This window comes from Morus notabilis, unplaced genomic scaffold (genome assembly GCF_000414095.1).
Source record: "Morus notabilis unplaced genomic scaffold, ASM41409v2 Scaffold358, whole genome shotgun sequence".
NCBI lineage: Eukaryota > Viridiplantae > Streptophyta > Magnoliopsida > Rosales > Moraceae > Morus > Morus notabilis.
In genome coordinates, this window is record NW_010363902.1 from 422,661 (window position 1) to 440,529 (window position 17,869).

Below are 17,869 nucleotides of genomic sequence, written 5' to 3' on the forward strand. Positions count from 1 at the left end.
TGCAGTAAAAACGGTACCTCGGTTTGATGTCTTACATTTAACGTTATGTAATTCCCCTTTTATCGGACAATTTTAACCTTACAAGTTGTAATTTATTATTTTAATAACAATAAATGTCCAAAAAATAATTAGTGTTTTTGACAAAATTGCTACAAATGCATGAATAAGTGGTGGAATGAATAGTAACTTTAAGTTCCCCCATAAATAGAGATGTTTTTCATCTCATTTCTTGTACTTTGATATCAATATTTGTTATAAAAAGATCTCTCTCTATTCCGTCTCTATAAATTTTTCCTATCAATTTTAATTTCTCAACTTTTATAATACGCTATCAGCATGAACGCTCCACCTCTTATACTTACCTACATTAACATAGGAAAAACGTATGCAATTCTACTCATTCATTTTATACCCTTACAATATCAATATTGTTTATAAAGGAGGCCGCCAACTATTGATTAAAATTTCTCATCATAATTTTTATATAACTATACACTCTTTGAAAAATTGACCGAGTAGTTTGACGTACTTTTATTCGTATAAGTGGAAGGTCATGCCACCTATATACGTCATTCGAAATGTTTATTAAGCAGCTAATTTAGCGTGTTTATATTATTGTTCATACATGTGAATATTAATATTACTATCATTGCTTGTTCATTTCTCCTACGTCATTCTATGGTACAAAAATTGAAATTTTTCCCTCCACTTCTTACGGATTTTTCTACCACTTCTAAGGGTAATAATATGTAGATGAATTTTTACATTTACATGGTTACCCATCAAAAATATATATATATATATATATATACATATATATATATATACATATACATATAATACACACACATCTACAAAGTACAAGTAGATATGAACTGTTTATACAAACTAACTCACCGAGTGATTCACAAAACATGCATGAACCATGCATGCGCAACTACCTCTGTTTAATTCACAATTCAATGATATGATACATACAGTTATAACTTGTTATATATATAGGTAAAGTCTTCAATGCAGCTAGAGCGGTACATGTATATTTTTTTAAAAAACATATATATTTCCTCTTAAAATATGTATATAAGTGTTTAGACAAATTATAATTGTTTCTCCACATTATGCATGTTTTAAGAGGAAATACATATTTTAAAAGGAAATATACATTTTTTAAAAAGAAATATACATGTGCCGCTCCAATCCAATACTGGATTGGAGACAATTCCTATATATATATATATATATATTAGTCATACGTATTGCATATACACTAGTTTCTTTTTTGTGTTGACACAACTTTTTGGTCATCTGGCCGGTTAGATTAGTATTACCTATGAATTTCATTTTCAAGAGTCATTGACGCTAATACATGATTAATTAGGTAATATAAGATTTAGTTTTAATTGAAGATCTTAATCAGGTAATATTGTCACGCCCCCCAAGCGGGGTGGGTGACGTGGAGCTCGATTAGAGGTTAATAAAACAGATTTCCAGACGAGCCCCACTTAACTGCGTTAAAATATAAGTAAATTACAGAATCCCGACCCTCTGACACCACACAGGGCTCCACCCACAGGACATACAGTATCGTACATACATGCACATGTAAATAATCATTACAACGGACATCAACCACAGTCTAGTTAATCCAAATATTTCAAGAGTTTACAGAATTCTCAATTCTCTACATTTTATTCCAGAGGATGATCACAATCCTCACTTGATTCCAACAACAGCACAACTCAGCTATTCCGTAGCAAATATCCGACTACTGTGCACCGCTCTCAGAATCTCCTGGAGGGGTTTAATACATTTAAAACATAAAACGTGAGCGAAAGGCCCAGTAGGATATAATTTGAAATGACTTAAAAGTAAATTAATATATAAATAGGCTTGTAAATAAATACATGGGTAAATGAATAAATAGACATTAAGTTCCAACAGACAACCGGAACCTCACATCCTTTTTCGCAAAGGAAATATAACTGAAAATAGTCGTATTACAGGCTTCAGCAAGTAATTAGTACAAATTACTTACCTAACCAAGTGCCTCGCCTACCCAGACCGAGTTTCGGGTTCTGCCCCCGAGGATGCACTATCTGCATCCTATCTAGGCTTACAGTAATAGACTCTCTTACCAGTTCACAAGATCTCTTAGTTTAAGAAATCATTCATTAAATTTCTGAAATCGTTATTATGACCCCACGAACTACTCAAGCCGCGGGCCCCATAACTGGGCAAGCCATGAGGATCCATGACTGGACAAGCTATGGATTCCATAGACAGGACAAGCCATGGATTCCATAAACTACACAAGCCATGGTTTTCAAAGAGTTTTTCTTTTGCAAACCAACCCCCTTTCTTTTAAAACATTTCCAAGGCCAAAATCCTTTTTGAAAATCAGGCTCACAAGGAAAAAGGATAGAAATCCTACCTCGCACTATCAAACCTAGGACCAGTGTTGCTTTTTCTGACTTCCGCTTCCTCAAGCCCCTTCAGTCTGAATCCTCAGCGATCACTGATGCAAGACAACACTTTAGGATTAAATTCTCATTCCTAAAGCAATCCAATCCCAATCAGATACCAAGGTTTCCAATTAGTGTGCCCTAATCCATTTTCATGTTTCAAATTATCATTCCAAGGGTTTTCAATCTCAAATCAAGGATTAAAGATGCTAATCCATTCATCTCAAGTCCCCAAATGAAGCTAATTTGGGTTTTCTCCGAAAATAGGGGTCAAAACAGCAATTTCAGGCCAAACAGGGTCAAACCCCGTGTCAACCGGTCGACCGATGACAGAACAGTGCGTCACCACCGGTCGAATGGTGGTGTGCAATCCGGTCGACCGAACAGGTCGACCGGTCAGGCCAATACAATCCGATCGACTGGTTTCCATGTGATCCGGTCGACCAGACAGGTCGACTGGTGGAATCAGCTGCGCGAGAGAAGCTCACGAAAATCAGTCCAAAACCTGCAATCTCAGTCCCAAATTGAAATATTTCAAAGGAAAACCACTAGATCCGGGTTCTAGGTCCTAAAACAAGTCCAAAGAACCCAAGATCTCCAATTTCTACCCTAGTTTTACTCAAAATCCGTAAAGATTCGTTTCGAACCAAAAATAAGTTTTAAAATATAAAAACATGAGATTCAAGAGAGGTTCTTTCAGTAATCTTACCTCGAATCCTTCTCTTGACGTTGAAAACTTCTTTAAATCTTTCATTGGTTCGAATCCGGTTCGATTTGAGACAAAAACAAGGGAGAGAGAGAGTGTGTGTGTGAGAGAACGAGGGAGTGAGAGTGAGAGAGAGAGAGAGAGTGCACGGGAAGGAAAAGGAAAGAAAGAAAAGTAAAGAAAAGGAAAAAGAAAAAGAAATGGACAGGTGTTACAAAATTTTAAAACAACAGTCCAGGAATGTGCCTATACACACTCTTGGGAAAAATATAAATATTAAGAATAGTTTAAATACCTTGGAACTATTTAAATTACACATCAGAAATATTTATTAATTAAAACTCAATTAATTAAATCAATTTAGGTACACTAATAATCTCAATTACCTTAATTAATCTCAATTAATTCTTCAGGGTGTTACAAATATAAGATTCGGTAAAGTTTTAGTTGAAGATCTTACCATTCCATGCATTAATTATTATTATTTTTCTTGTTAAAAAAACCCTAGATGAAAAAGGTTAGAATCTTATTTCGGATTTATGTTTTTAGTTTTAGCTTTAATATGATTAATGTAATTGATGAAGTAGTTGAGGTGTATGAGCCAGATACAATATGAAGATTATAATTTATACTTGCAGAGGAAAAATAATATTGGAATAGAGTCAAAATTGAAATCTTGATTAAAAGCTATGTATGTTGATAATATTATTTTATTATGATTGGATATTATTGGTGTTTATAATAATTGTAATTGTTGGACATAATTTTTGAAAGTATTAAAGGCGCAATTAATTCGGAGTCTAAAGCTTTCCCGAGTCCAATCTCTCCTAAGTTCAATCTTACCAGAGCTAAATGTTGTCCAAGCCCAATCATAGCTGAGCCCAATGTCACGGACCTTTTCTTCTTACAAGGTAACCGTGCAGCGTTAGCACTCCCGAGCTATGCTAACAAGTCTAACTTCACGCAAACGCAAGGATAATGAAGTGAAAGTAGAGAAATGAGAGTAGAAACACACGAGAAAGGGAGAAAGTGAAAAGAGCTTCACTAAGTATGGTAAACCTTTACAATACTTTACACTCTAATATTTTTGGTTTCTCCCCCACAAATGAAGGGACCACCCCTATTTATAGGCCAAGGAGACCCTCCCATGAACATTCTAAAATGCTAAGGATTTCCACCTATCCTAGAACCTTCTAGAGAATGCTTACAAAGTGTGGGCACTCTATAAGTTTCTAGAGTCTTCCACAAAGGACTACTCTATGGAACCATTTACATGGTTCTAGAGACCTCTAAGGTTCCCCTAAAGACTAGACTCCTCTGGAATTTTCTAGAACAATCCATATGTAGATAATTGTAAAGTGTTCTAGAGAATTCCATAGTCTATACTTCTCTAGGATTATCTAGAATATTCCATATGGTAGACAATTGTAGAACATTCTAGATAATCCTAGGGTCTTCTTGCAAACCTCTAACACTTAAAATGGGGCAAGAATTTGCGGGTTGTGACATTCTCCCCCACCTAAGCTCGTGATGCCCTCATCGCGTCTTCTTCGTGGAATTGCCGAATATGGTCTTGAAATTGCCAAAGGGCATCCTCTTGTTCCCAACTTGCTTCACTCTTCGGCAAGTTCTTCCACTTGATTAAGTATTCTCAATAGCTTGGCATACCTCGCCTTCGAATGCGTCAATATGCAAGTATACTCTCGACTTCCTTGTCGAAAGATGTCACGACGGCGGTTGGTGCTCGTTTGGACTTCCCTCGACTGGGATCTTCCATGTCTTCGTGATATGGCTTCAGGAGACTAGTATGAAAGACTGGATGGATCTTAAGTTTGGAAGGCAATTGGAGATTATAAGAGACCTTCCCAACACGTTTCAGAACTGTAAAGGGACCTTCGTACCTTCTAATCAAGCCCTTGTGAACTCTTCTGAAGGTTTTGAATTGTTGGGGAAGGAGCTTAACCATGACAAGATCGCCTTCTTTGAATTCTAAGTGCATTCGCTTCTTGTCTTCCCATTTCTTCATTCTCCTGACGCCTTTCTTGAACTGTAATGCTGAAAGCACCTTTGTTTCTTGCTTGGTGGCCCTGGCCATCGGTACCACGCAAGCCTTGTCGCCATCAGTGATGCACATATTGTTGGTAAATGGCATTGGGATTGCCTTGACTTGATCAAGGAACTCTAATCCGAAGATAAGCTTGAAGTCGTCCATCGGAACCACCGAGAAATCCATATGGCTAGACCATGTGCCAACACTGGACTTGACCCCTTGGGCTATGCCATGAATGGGCCGCACTGCTGAGTTAACTGCCTTGATGGATCCTCCTCCACCTGTTGCCTTGAGACCTAGCCGGCTTGCTTCATTAACAGAAACAAAGTTGTGACACGCACCTGTGTCGAGCATGGCTTTTGTTGCCTTCCCGTTGATGGTCACACCCCTTGGCTTTGGTCTTTGGGGCAGACTGGATAACATTAAGCAGTTCCATGGACCCAATGTGTGCACTCTCGTCACCTCCAGCGGTGCCTTTCTCTTCTTGATGCTTTGCTAGGAGCGAGTTAAGGGCTTGTCGTTGTGGGCAGTCTCGCATCCAATGGTCTCCATCACAGATGAAACACTTGTTGGGCAGCTGCCTTCCTGAACCACGGTATTCCCTCTGTTTACCTTTATCCTTGGCTTTCCATGAGGGTGAGTCCTTATTCTTGGACGTGTTGGGCTCCTAGTTGCCCTCCTTGTGTTGGCCTCTATCTCCCTCACCTTTGGTTTGACCCCTGTTCTTTTCCTTTGGCTTGCTGGTGGACTCTTTCTAGCCACTATAGTCAATAAGGCTCTCGGCTACGGCTATGGCAGTAGCAAGGTCTTGTACCCCACGACGCCTTAGCTCTATCTTGGCCCATGGTTGAAGTCCATCCATGAAATTGAAGAGCGAGTCCTTATCGGATAGGTCGGGAATCTCAAGCACTAGGTTGGTGAAGTCCTTGATGTAGTCGCGAATGCTCCCCGATTGTGTCAGCCTTCGCAAGCGGGCTCTTCCCTCGTCCTCGGGCTTCTCAGGATAGAATTGCCGTTTGAGCTCCTTTTTAAAGTCATCAAAAGTAGACATGGTGCACATACCTCTCTCGATGTCTCAACGCCTTCTCCTCCACCACAGCATGGTAGTGTCGGTGAGATACAGAGTTGTGGTTTGGATCTTAGAGGCTTCCTCCATGATGCCAATAGCTCTAAAATATTGTCCTAGCCCCCACAAGAAAATATTGTTCTAGCCCCCACAAGAAGTTATCCACTTCCTTCGCGCTGCGTGATCCTGCAAAGGTCTTTGGCTTTGGCACCTCGACCTTCCTAGCCTCAACCACGGTACAAAGTGCAACGTCGCCCTGTAATGCCTCAAACTGGGCCAGGGTGCTATTTATCTCGCGCTGGAGTACATCACGCACCTTGGAAAGCTCCCCCATGAGCTGGTCGCGCATCTCCCCCATCTCTACTCACATGGTCTTCTCTAGCTGGACCATCATGGCCGTCACTGTAGTGTGGATCTCGGCATCCTCCGCCTCAAGGCCTTCTACCTGCTGGTAAAGGTCATCCACCTGGGCACCTATGCCAGCCACGCCTTCCTCCACGTGGGTCATGCGTGACTTAAAGCTAGAAATGAGATCCTTGGACCTACCCCATGGTCTTGCGGCAGTAGGGTCGACCGTATCCTCGCGACCTCATTGTTCCTGCGTGACCTCCGCATATGATGAGCCAATAGTTTGATTCTTGGCATTCTTCCCCATGTCTAGGTTGTGGCTCTGATACCAACTGTCACAGACCTTTTCTTCTTACAAGGTAACCGTGCGGCGTTAGCACTCCCGAGCTATGCTAATAAGCCTAACTTCATGCAAACGCAAGGCTGTTCTAAACTAGCTTGGAGTAAGGAACGTTCGTTGTCAAAAAACTAAAGTTATCGACCTAATCGTTCGCTAGGTAAATAAATTAATTTGATTAATTTATTTGTGCATAAATTAATGTAATATATAGAGTATCTCAAAAGTTTTATGAACTTTTTGTTATACACGATCTGCTAGTTACACGCTTCTGCATCCGAAATCGTTTCAAAAACAGACAGATTAGACTTCTTCTGAGAGTCTGACTACTACTCTTTAAATAGAAGATTATAGAAAATTGGAGAACACAATTTTTTGCTCTCTCCTAGCAATAGTGGCCGGTTTTTTATAGAGTGTGGGAAAGAAAATTCTCTCCAAAAAAATTTCCACATCATGCATTTGTTGGTATTCGTGGAAACCTTGAGTGTTAATTTGCTAATCCTATTTTGTTTCAAGTGTGACCACACGCACGTCTTCGTAAATTCTAAGAATTGACGAGGAAGATTTGGGTGTTCTAAACTAGCTTAGAGCAAGGAACATTCGTAGACAAAGAACTCAAGTTATCGATCTAATCGTTCACTAGGTAAAAAAATTAATTTTGATTAATATATTCGTGCATGTTTTGTGAAAATTTTTATTATACACGATCTACTAGTTACACATTTCCGCATTCGAAATAGTTTCGAAAACCAACAATGTGAAGATGAAAAAGAGCATCTCCAACTAAAAAAAGAAACCCCCAAAATTTCACTTAAAATCTTTACACAAATCACTCAGTCTTAAAACCAACACTCAAATCCTACAGAAAAAGGTCAAAATAGGGTAGATTACTATTGGGGTCAGATTTTGTCACTCAATCTCTACCTTACACGTGTCAACTCGAGTTGACTAAGTCAGAGGTTCAACAACCAAGAAGACCATCAAAACACATTGAGCAGCCAAAGGCATTTAGAATACGACCCGGATTCATGATCAGCCTGAATCGACAGCAACATTCGGAGTCGACTACGACTGCTCGGTATTTCAGAGGGTCAACTGCTCCTAAGAATATTATGAGAATCTTCTGAAAAATTGTATGTTTTAGGATTTTGGGAAGCTACCAGCTCGCACCAAAGGAGGTCCAAATTCCAGAAGATACGTATTCTACAAGAAAAGTTGAATAAAGATACAATCGGAAAAGTCAACTCTATTTAAGAAGGGGAAACTAGTCTTAATTGGGAAACAAGAGTCTGCAGCTATAAAAGGAGGACTTCCGTCAATTTGCACTACCTCTGCAATTTTCCCAAGAGCGGTCCTCACTCTTTCTTTCCTCCATTATTGTCTCTCTTAAACTTTATCAAACTTCTTTGTACTATTTTCTACATGCATAGTGCAAACAATAAATACTATAACGGATGTACCCTTGATTATCAGGGGAACCACTATAAATTTTGATGTCTCCTCTTTATATTTTGCACTTTATTTTATCGGTCATACGCAAGATTATCGTAAGTAAATGGATCAAACATCTACCACTCTGTGAATTGGTCATTAACCCTAATACAAATTTAATGGTTGGAAATTAACTTCCACAGTGTGAGGCCTCAATATATGTGGCTATGTGCCAATTTTTCAGAGTAGTTCCATTTATCCATGTAATCTACGTTATAATAAGAATTGCTAGAAAATGAAGACTTCAATTAGAGTTTCAAATCGATTATGTCCATTCATTTTAATCAAATCTATTATTTCCAAAAACTGAAGCAAAAAAAACAAAAAACAAAAAAAAAAGTTGTAGGCGAGATCCAGATGACCAACCGATTGTAACTAGACGTACACTTAAAAGGGGGCACTGTCACTGGATGAAATCTATCTTGCAAGAGAACAAACACGGTGTAGAAGTAAGAGAAATAGTAAAAAATATGCCAATATGAAAAATTTAAGAAAGTATATAGGCTAATTTTTAGTTATAGAAATTAATAGGTTATAATTTGTCAAGTTATGATTCATAACCAGATAAGAACTTGTCAAGTTATGGTTCATAACCAGATAAATTATGAACGAAAACAGTAATTTGACCTATTTATTAACTTATGTAAACTATTGACCTATTAATTTTAATTCATCTCAAGTTTTGACCTATTTTCCTCTCTCCCTAGAAATAACTCATTAAACTCAACTTAATTAATGGCACTGAAAGCATGATATGGACTTTAAAAGGGCACTGTCACTGGATGAAATCTATCTTGCAAGAGAACAAATACGGTGTAGAAATAACTCATTAAACTCAACCTAATTAATGGCACGGAAAGCATGATATGGACTTTCAACACCTCGTTTATTTTATCGTTTTGAGTTTTCAATTATAATTTTGCTAGAGTTAAAATCTCTTATAAAAAGTCACATCTAATTTTTTCTACTACAATTAAAAACTCTCATATAAAGTCGTATCTCATATATTCCTTTGAGATATAAAGGATTGCGAGCTCTTGTCTATAATATATATCTTACTACGTATCATACAAAAGTGTAACTGACGGAGCAAGCTTTTGAAACTCAAAAATAGAGTTGATAACAACAAGAACTTGGACTTAGTCGAGCCAAATCTCGGATAGAATCCATTCCCAAGCTTAAGAGCTTGAGAGGAAACAGGCAAGCAGTCGAACAATAACACAAGTCTGCCGTAACAAAATTACGAAACAAAGGTTATCACTTCTTACAGAGGAAAATGAAAGCAAATAACAACCAGACAATAAAAATGAAGAGACGACAACCAACTTGGGAATACTTAGTAATATCACCAACGACGAGTCGTTGAGCTCTACATCAGTTGTCCCACTCTACATCCGTAACCGAAAAAGAGTCAAATAACAAAAGCTAAATGTAAAGAGTTACAATGTTGTTAAGCTAAATGGGAGGTTCAAAGGTGAAATTGAGCAAATCACGCTTAGCGTGCAGGAATTATAAGAAGGTAAAAGCCAAGATCCTGAACTTGTCTTTTAGAGTCTAGAATTTGGCTGAAATGCAGATCATGTGCATTTTAACTCCGCCTATACAGTGATTCGTATAGCCGGTCTTAAGCCCGGGTAAAGGATGAAAGTTGCGGTAGGTTGACAACCAGCATAAAAATATGTCACTCTACATGGATTTCTCATTTACAGACTCTGTTGGGGTGTTCCCTACGTGCAACGTGCTATGCCGGGCCCAGGGTATAGTGTTAAATAGGCAAGGGGGGTCCTTGCACATTCATGGACATGTGCGGGGAGAGAATCTAGCCCATGCACCATGCCGGGCCCCGGATATGGTGAAAAATATGCAAGGGGGGTCCTTGCACATTCATGGACGTGTGCAGGGGGCAAAGCTAGCCCATGATAGAAAAATTCGTCTAGGCAGTTGGAATGTAGGTTCTTTAACCAGTAAATCTATGGATTTAGTAGATGTTATGTTGAGAAGAAGAATTAACATCTTATGTTTACAAGAAACCAAGTGGACCGGAGAGAAGGCAAAAGAGATTGGAAACCTAGGACATAAGTTATGGTACACAGGTTGGGAAAGGAATCGCAATAGGGTTGGCATTCTAATGGACAAAACTTTGAAGGATGAAGTGGTTGAGATTAAACGATTAGGTGATATAATTATTATGATCAAATTAGTGGTAGGGGAGAAGTTCATTTATGTAATTAGTGCTTATGCTCCACAAGTAGGATTGGATGAGGAAACTAAAACCAAATTCTGGGAAGACATGGATGACTAAGTGCGTAGTATAGGTAATGAGGGTAGTATTTTTATTGGAGGAGATTTGAATGGACATGTTGGTAAGATAGAGAAAACTTCGAGAGAATTCACGGTGGTTTTGGTTTTGGGGCTCAAAACGAAGAAGGAAAATCTATTTTGGAATTTGCATTAAGACACGACTTTGTTATAACCAACTCATTCTTTAAGAAAAGATATTCACATTTAATCACTTTTAAGAATGGGAGGAACTCGAGCCAGATAGATTATTTTCTCACAAGGTACAAAAATCGTTCTCTCTATAAGGATTGTAAAGTAATTCCTAGAGAAGTGTTAGCCACCCAACATAGGTTAGTAACCCTAGATGTGAGCATTAGGCTTTACCATAGAAGGGCTAAGATAAATCACCTCCCACGAACTTGTTGGTGGCATTTAAATGGAATAAAGAAATTAACTTTTAAGGATAAGTTGTTAAAGGAGGCTGCTTGATCATGCGAAGGTGATGCAAATACTATGTGGGACACCGTTGCGAGTTGCATTCGAAAAGTGGCAAAGGAGGTACTAGGAGTATCTAGAGGTTCCTCCGAGAAAGGAACCCTGGTGGTGGAGTGAGAAAGTTCAAAATGCTACTAGGACCAAGAGAGATTTATATAGAGAGCTACCAAAGTGTAAGGATGATGAGATTTTTATTAAGTACAAATAAGCAAAGAGGGAAGCTAAGAGAGTAGTTAATAAGGCTTGTGCTACTTATTTGGGTGAGGTGTATAGAAAACTTGGGACTAGAGAAGGAGAGAATGATATCTATAAACTAGCTCGGATAAGAGAAAGAAAGTGTCGGGACCTAAATCAAGTGAGATGTTTTAAGAATGATACGGATCAGGTTCTGACAAAGGATGAAAATATTAGGGAGAGGTGGAAGAGTTACTTTGGGAAACTTTATAATGAAAATCATGCAATGGGGTTTGGCAATCTTAGGTACCAAGGCGAACCAAATGTGACGTATACACGAGGCATCAGAGTTTCAAAAATTAAAACTGCATTACGAGATATGAAAATGGGAAAGGCATGTGGGCCAGATGATATCCCAATATAGGTTTGGAAGGTGTTACGAGAGGTTGGAATTAAGTGGCTCACTAAGCTTTTTAATGAGATACTAAAGAAGAAACATATGCCCGATGCTTGGAGAAAAAGTATTCTCGTTCCCATCTTCAAGAATAAAGGATGTGCGCTAAATTGTAACAACTATAGGGGCATAAAGCTGATAAGTCACACTATGAAGCTTTGGGAGAGAGTTATTGTAAAGAGATTGATGGTCACAACTACCATCTCAGGTAACCAATTTGGGTTTACGCCGGGTAGATCAATCATGGAGGTTATTTTTCTTCTTATGGTGATGATTGAAAGGAATAGAATAGCTAAGAAAGATTTGCATATGGTCTTCATAAATTTAGAAAAGGCATGTGATAGGATATCGAGAGAAGTGTTATAGTGGGTACTAGAGAAGAGATGAGTGCATATGAAGTATATCAAGGTAATAAAGGATATCTACGGTGGAGCTGTCGCAAGTGTGAGAACTACTAGAGGCTACACGAAAGAGTTTCCCATTCGAATTGGCATTCATCAAGGTTCCGCTCTTGGTCCTTATCTTTTTACTATCGTGATGGACAAGCCGACAAGAGAAATTCAAGATGGGATTTCCTAGTGTATACCTTTTGCATACAATATAGTTTTAGTTGATGAACATCGGGAAGGAATTAATTGTAAGTTAGAACTGTGCAGATAGACCCTTGAGACGAAGGGATTTAAGTTAAGTAGAACGAAGACTGAGTACATGCATTGTAGGTTTAGTAATTTGAGAGATCATAGTGATGAAATTTCTTTCGATAGTGTGGTGATTGGGGCTTCTAAAAAATTTGGGTATCTTAGGTCCATAGTGCAATGTGAAGGGGATATAGATGAGGATATTAGACATAGGATTAAAACGGTATGGGTTAAGTGAAAGAATACCACGGGAGTTTTATATGATGATAAGATGCCTATTAAGTTGAAAGAAAAATTATATAGGACAACAATTCGTCCAGCTATGTTATATAATAGTGAATGTTAGACCATCAAGAGACAACAAATATACAAAATGAGTGTGACGAAGATGCGTAAATTAAGATAGATGAGTGATCATACAAGGATGGATCACATACGGAATGATGTTATTCGTAGTAAAGTAGGTGTAACACCAATAGAAGATAAAGTACGAAAAAACCGTCTAAAGTGGTACAGACATGTACAACATAGATCGTTAGATGCACCTATTCGTGCTTAGAAGAACATCCAAATATCTAATATTATGAGAGTAAAGGGTAGACCAAGAATTACTTAAGCCGACGTAGTTAAATACGACTTTCAAGATCTAAAACTTTAAGAGTCTCGTGTTTAATAGAACAGACTGAAAATAAAAAATTCATATAACCGACCTTAATTAATTTAGAATTAAGGCTTATATTTGTATTTGTTGTTGTCGTGGTTGCAGCAGATCATGTGCATTTTGGAAGAGTGGGATTAAAGAAAACAAAACCTTTGTTTTATTGCAGACCGTGAAAGGTAAGGTGAATTCTCATCGGCATCACGAGAACTATTAAAATAGTTTTATAAAAAGTACACTCAGCAATATAATTAGAACCGCAATAATCAATAGAAAACCAAGAAACAAAAGAGAAGAAAAAAAGATACGCCCACAAAGACCTATCTATCGCTGTAAGAATATTAGCTACAAAATGGGGGTGATTACATCTGTAAAACTTTAACCATCTCTCTTCAGTTTTGCTTTTTATCACTTCTAGTGCGGTTTTGGAACATACCCATCAACAGCAAAGTTTCGCGTATGCGCAGGAATAGCTAATCGTACTCCATCTAGTTCTGGTGTTGCAATAACTTGACAACCCAGACGAGACCTGTCAAATATCAAATATAAGGTTCAATCTTGCTTAAATGAGAACGAAAAAGATAAAAAGAAACAGACTTTCGCAAGCAAGTTTGTGAACCTACGTTTCTGTGAGCCCAAAAGCAAGGTCCAACATGTCATTCTCCTCATCGGTTGGGTCTTCCAGTTTATTGTAGTACTCTACATCCTACAATAGCATTCTAACATTAGCTCCTTAAAATTCAGCTCTACAAATGTAAAGCGGAAAAGGCTTCAAAAGCACAATTCTTTTTCGTGTAGGGCGTATATTGCAAGAATAACATACCATCACAATCACATGACACGTTGAACAGGCAAGTGAGCCTTCGCATGCTCCTGATATAACAATTGAAGCGAAGGATAAGATTTTTGTAAACTAGAATGAAAGTAATTGAGGACTCATCAGCGTGACTAATTCTTAAAAGTATAATCCTTTACAAGGAAATAAGTCAGGTCTATAAGCACAAGAAAGAAGGAACAATGGTGAGAAAGGAGACCAACGTTACTATAGAAAGCAAGGGACATCCAAGAGCACTGTATGGTAAGATGGAGCATAAGAAAAATAAGATTTGGATTCAGTACAATACGTGCAATTAACGAAAATAAAATAGTTGATGAATGCATCAAGGCAACGCAAAAACAAAAAGGAAAATGCAGTACACTAGACTAAAGAGGCATTAAAAAGGTGATATCAGAAAATCCTTGCCTTCAAGTTCAATATCATTTTCATGGGCTGCTTCTAACATCGAATTTCCAATTGGAACCTTAATGTGCTTCTCCTCCCCGTCCTTATCAACAAATGTCACAGATATCCTGGAGAATAGAGAATAAAACTGTGAGAAAAGACAGCAGACAATCAACATTTGAGAAATTTATGACGATAATAAGCTTAGCTAAGAATATATATGCCCCCTGTTCTTAAAGTAAATTGCTAGTATAAACAGCTCTCTCACAGTGAAATACTCAAAAAAAAAAAAAAAAAAAAAAAAAAAAAAAACCTCCAAGGGGAAAAAAAAAAAAAAAAAGAAGACTCTCACAGTGAAAACATAAACGTCCTTGTGACGGACAAAACAGAAAACAGCAACGCAACACACTGTCCTTCAACTAGTAATGCTTCTTCTAAACTTCCGTGCCTCAACATCTTCGGCAATAGTTGACCAAATCAGCAGAATGCCAAAAAACGAAACCAAGCAACTTACGTTTGTTTCTCTTCACTCCCTTCCTCTGAAGAATCTTTGGTCGCTGCTGAAGAAAAGTGATGATACTTCTGAAAGATTGCTCCCTTTGACACCTTAGTTTCTGACTGCTTCAATTGTTGCATAGAACCAGGAAGTGCAAACAGAATGAACATGGGAAGTAGGAATAATTAGTAATTGTTAGATCTCACTAATATTAGAGTGGACTTAACAACGAATTATTCATCAACAATCGAGGTAAGTTTTATATAATTAAAGCAGCATGTCTATCACACCCAAATATTGATTTCCAAGTTATTCCCAAAGTGTTCTAGGTCGCTCCAAACAATTTGGAAAGCTAATATTTTTGTTAATGTTTTCAAATCACAAAATGCTTTAGAGACACGAACAAAGAACATCAAACCTTTTTGATAAGAACCAAGAAAAGATTATTATTGAAAACAAGAATTAGACACAATTACAAGATAGATTGACAGACGTTCGAGAGGTCTGCTAGCTCTCCCAAGAGTTTTCCCCAGTTTACTCTAATCAATCCCCCCCTTTAGTCTCTTTTCTTTTCCTTATATACTACTACTAACTAGCTTAACAAACATAGCAAACCAACCCTAATAACAAACCACTAACCACTAATTATATTCATTACTAATTACTAACATAATCCTATCATTACTCCCCTCCCCAAGACACCTTGTCCTCAAGGTGTGGTCAAGTGACCACAGTGGAATGATGCCATCTCCTTCCCATGTTGTCAAGCCCACCTTTCAAAATGTTAAACGGCATCGCAATTCTTGAAAAGCCAACTTCAACAGTGACAAACCAAGGTGCCCTTTTCTTTTCCTTATATACTACTACTAACTAGCTTAACAAACATAGCAAACCAACCCTAATAACAAACCACTAACCACTAATTAAATTCATTACTAATTACAAACATAATCCTATCACTTTTTAAACTATTCTCAAACTGCTTTCCAAAATAAGTAATTGACATCATTTCCTAAGTGTTCCTCATCAATTTCTACGAAATTCCAATATTATGCTAGCCATAGGAAATTTCAATTTGAACACAGCAACGGAAACTAGACTAACAGCAACAAGGAACAAGGAATGAATAATCCAGAATTTAAAATATGTGTTTATCTATTAGGATTAATTTAGGATTTATTTAAGCGTATTTTGTTATTTGTTATATTTATCTTAATATTAGTTTTTATGCATCTATAAATAGACCTAGTATTTGTATTCTGACTTTGGACCTTGATGATTATTATTCAATATACAGATTTCCTCTTCATTATTCTATCTTCTTCCTAAATTCATTATCTTCTTCTCTCTCTTTCTTTAATCTATCATCATCCTATATAGAAGAGTAAGACATAGAACCAATGCCACCACAATCAATACGAGTGCCATCAATAATCAGAACACAAATGCTCAAATAGTAATACAAGCACTTCATAATCACTCGCACAGAAAACTATGAACTATAAAAGTGAAATAATAGCCAAAAGACTATAATATATATATATATATATGTATGTATGTATGTATATATATACATACAAAGACGTAAAAATAAGATTACAAATATTCTTGGCAAATCCGAAAAAGCAAAAACAAGATAACTAACCAGCGTTTGCAAGTATTGGCTAAAAGGCGTCTGTGTATATCCTGCTCCAGTTATGGCTCTGGATTTCCCTAACATAAGAAGAACATGAAGTTTCCAAGTGAAAAAACAACACTTCCAAAATCTATCTATTTCATCAAAATGTGTGTGTGTGTGTGCGCACGCGTTAAAAGGAGAAGTGGGTTTGAGGGAATTACCTCTAGAGAGCTCTTTAAACAACAAAAGCCCAACTCTTGAAAGTTTAGACATTAACATAATCGTAGCCCTTACTGAATCCCTAATTGGACCTGAAACAAGTCTAACATCAAAATTTGAAGCCTTTTTATCTTCTTCCCAAAGAGAAATAATGAAAAACCAGAAAAGAGAATGTTCAAAAATCTATACTTTTCCACTGTTCCTATAACTAAACGCAATCCCTCGTCGTCGTTTGATGCTTTGCTTTACAGTTTGGAGTTCGGAGTCGGACTAATGCTTTAGACCCTTTTTCTGAAAACGACTGAATTGTATGGACGACATCAAAAAGTGAAAAGAGACAATTAACTAGAAACGATAAACAACTAGTAATCCACAGACCCACGACTAACAGGGAACTTAATCACAATACCCTGATAATTATCTTTAGAAATGGAAAAATATCAAATTAGTATTTTATAATTAGGAAAATTTCATTTTAGTAGCATGTGTTATATCAAAATATGTGTTTGGTAACCTACATTTTTTATAATTTCATACAGTTACCTAGACATTTTAAAATCATTTTTGTACCCTCAAGACTTTTTAGATGTAAAATGTCAAAATTACCCTTCTCATTAATTAATTAAAAATGATAATTTTTAAGACATTTAAAAAAATGCTTTAAATATATTAAAAATACAAAAATCTAAAAATATGAAGAAATCCAATCTAATTTTTTCATTTACGCTGTTGAAAAATAATTTACATGATAAAGTACTCCAAATGTCACGCGTTGTGCACCACCCATCTCCTCAAGGGTAAACTAGAAAATCAAATATATATTTTACAATAAAAAACTCAAAACTCCATGGCGTAGCAGTGCCCAAATGATTCGGCAGAAGAGATTAGTCGTGAGCTTATGGCAGACTACTTCTCTATCGTTCCTAGTTATTTGTCTCTTTTCACAATTAATATCATTCATAAATTTCACTGTCACTTACAGGAAAAGGATCTAAGACAAAAGGCCGAACTCCAAACTCTATGGGTCTGTTTGATATGAGGGTTCAAGTGGTTTGAACTTAAGGTTCTGGTTCAAGTGGTTTGAACAAACCAGTATTTTTTTTGCGAAAAGTAAAGTGTGGTTTGAATCCTTAATGTGACATTTACACCATCAGA

General features: G+C 37.1%; 1 protein-coding gene across 2 annotated transcripts; it reads right to left on the reverse strand.

Moving 5' to 3' along the window:
• Positions 1-13,326: 13,326 nt before the first annotated feature.
• On the reverse strand, positions 13,327-16,971 carry LOC21397621 (2Fe-2S ferredoxin). Of its 2 annotated transcripts, none has more exons than XM_024170161.1 (8): positions 16,904-16,971; positions 16,717-16,806; positions 16,523-16,590; positions 14,896-14,999; positions 14,403-14,509; positions 13,983-14,032; positions 13,783-13,865; positions 13,327-13,688 (listed from the first exon to the last, which is right to left on the reverse strand). In XM_024170161.1, exons 2-8 carry the CDS (start codon positions 16,772-16,774, stop codon positions 13,574-13,576), a joined length of 585 nt encoding a protein of 194 aa, XP_024025929.1. In that variant the 5' UTR covers positions 16,775-16,806; positions 16,904-16,971; the 3' UTR covers positions 13,327-13,573. The 2 variants fall into 2 exon arrangements, with proteins under 2 accessions (XP_024025929.1, XP_024025928.1); XM_024170160.1 differs by having other exon boundaries at positions 14,896-15,002.
• Positions 16,972-17,869: the final 898 nt, after the last annotated feature.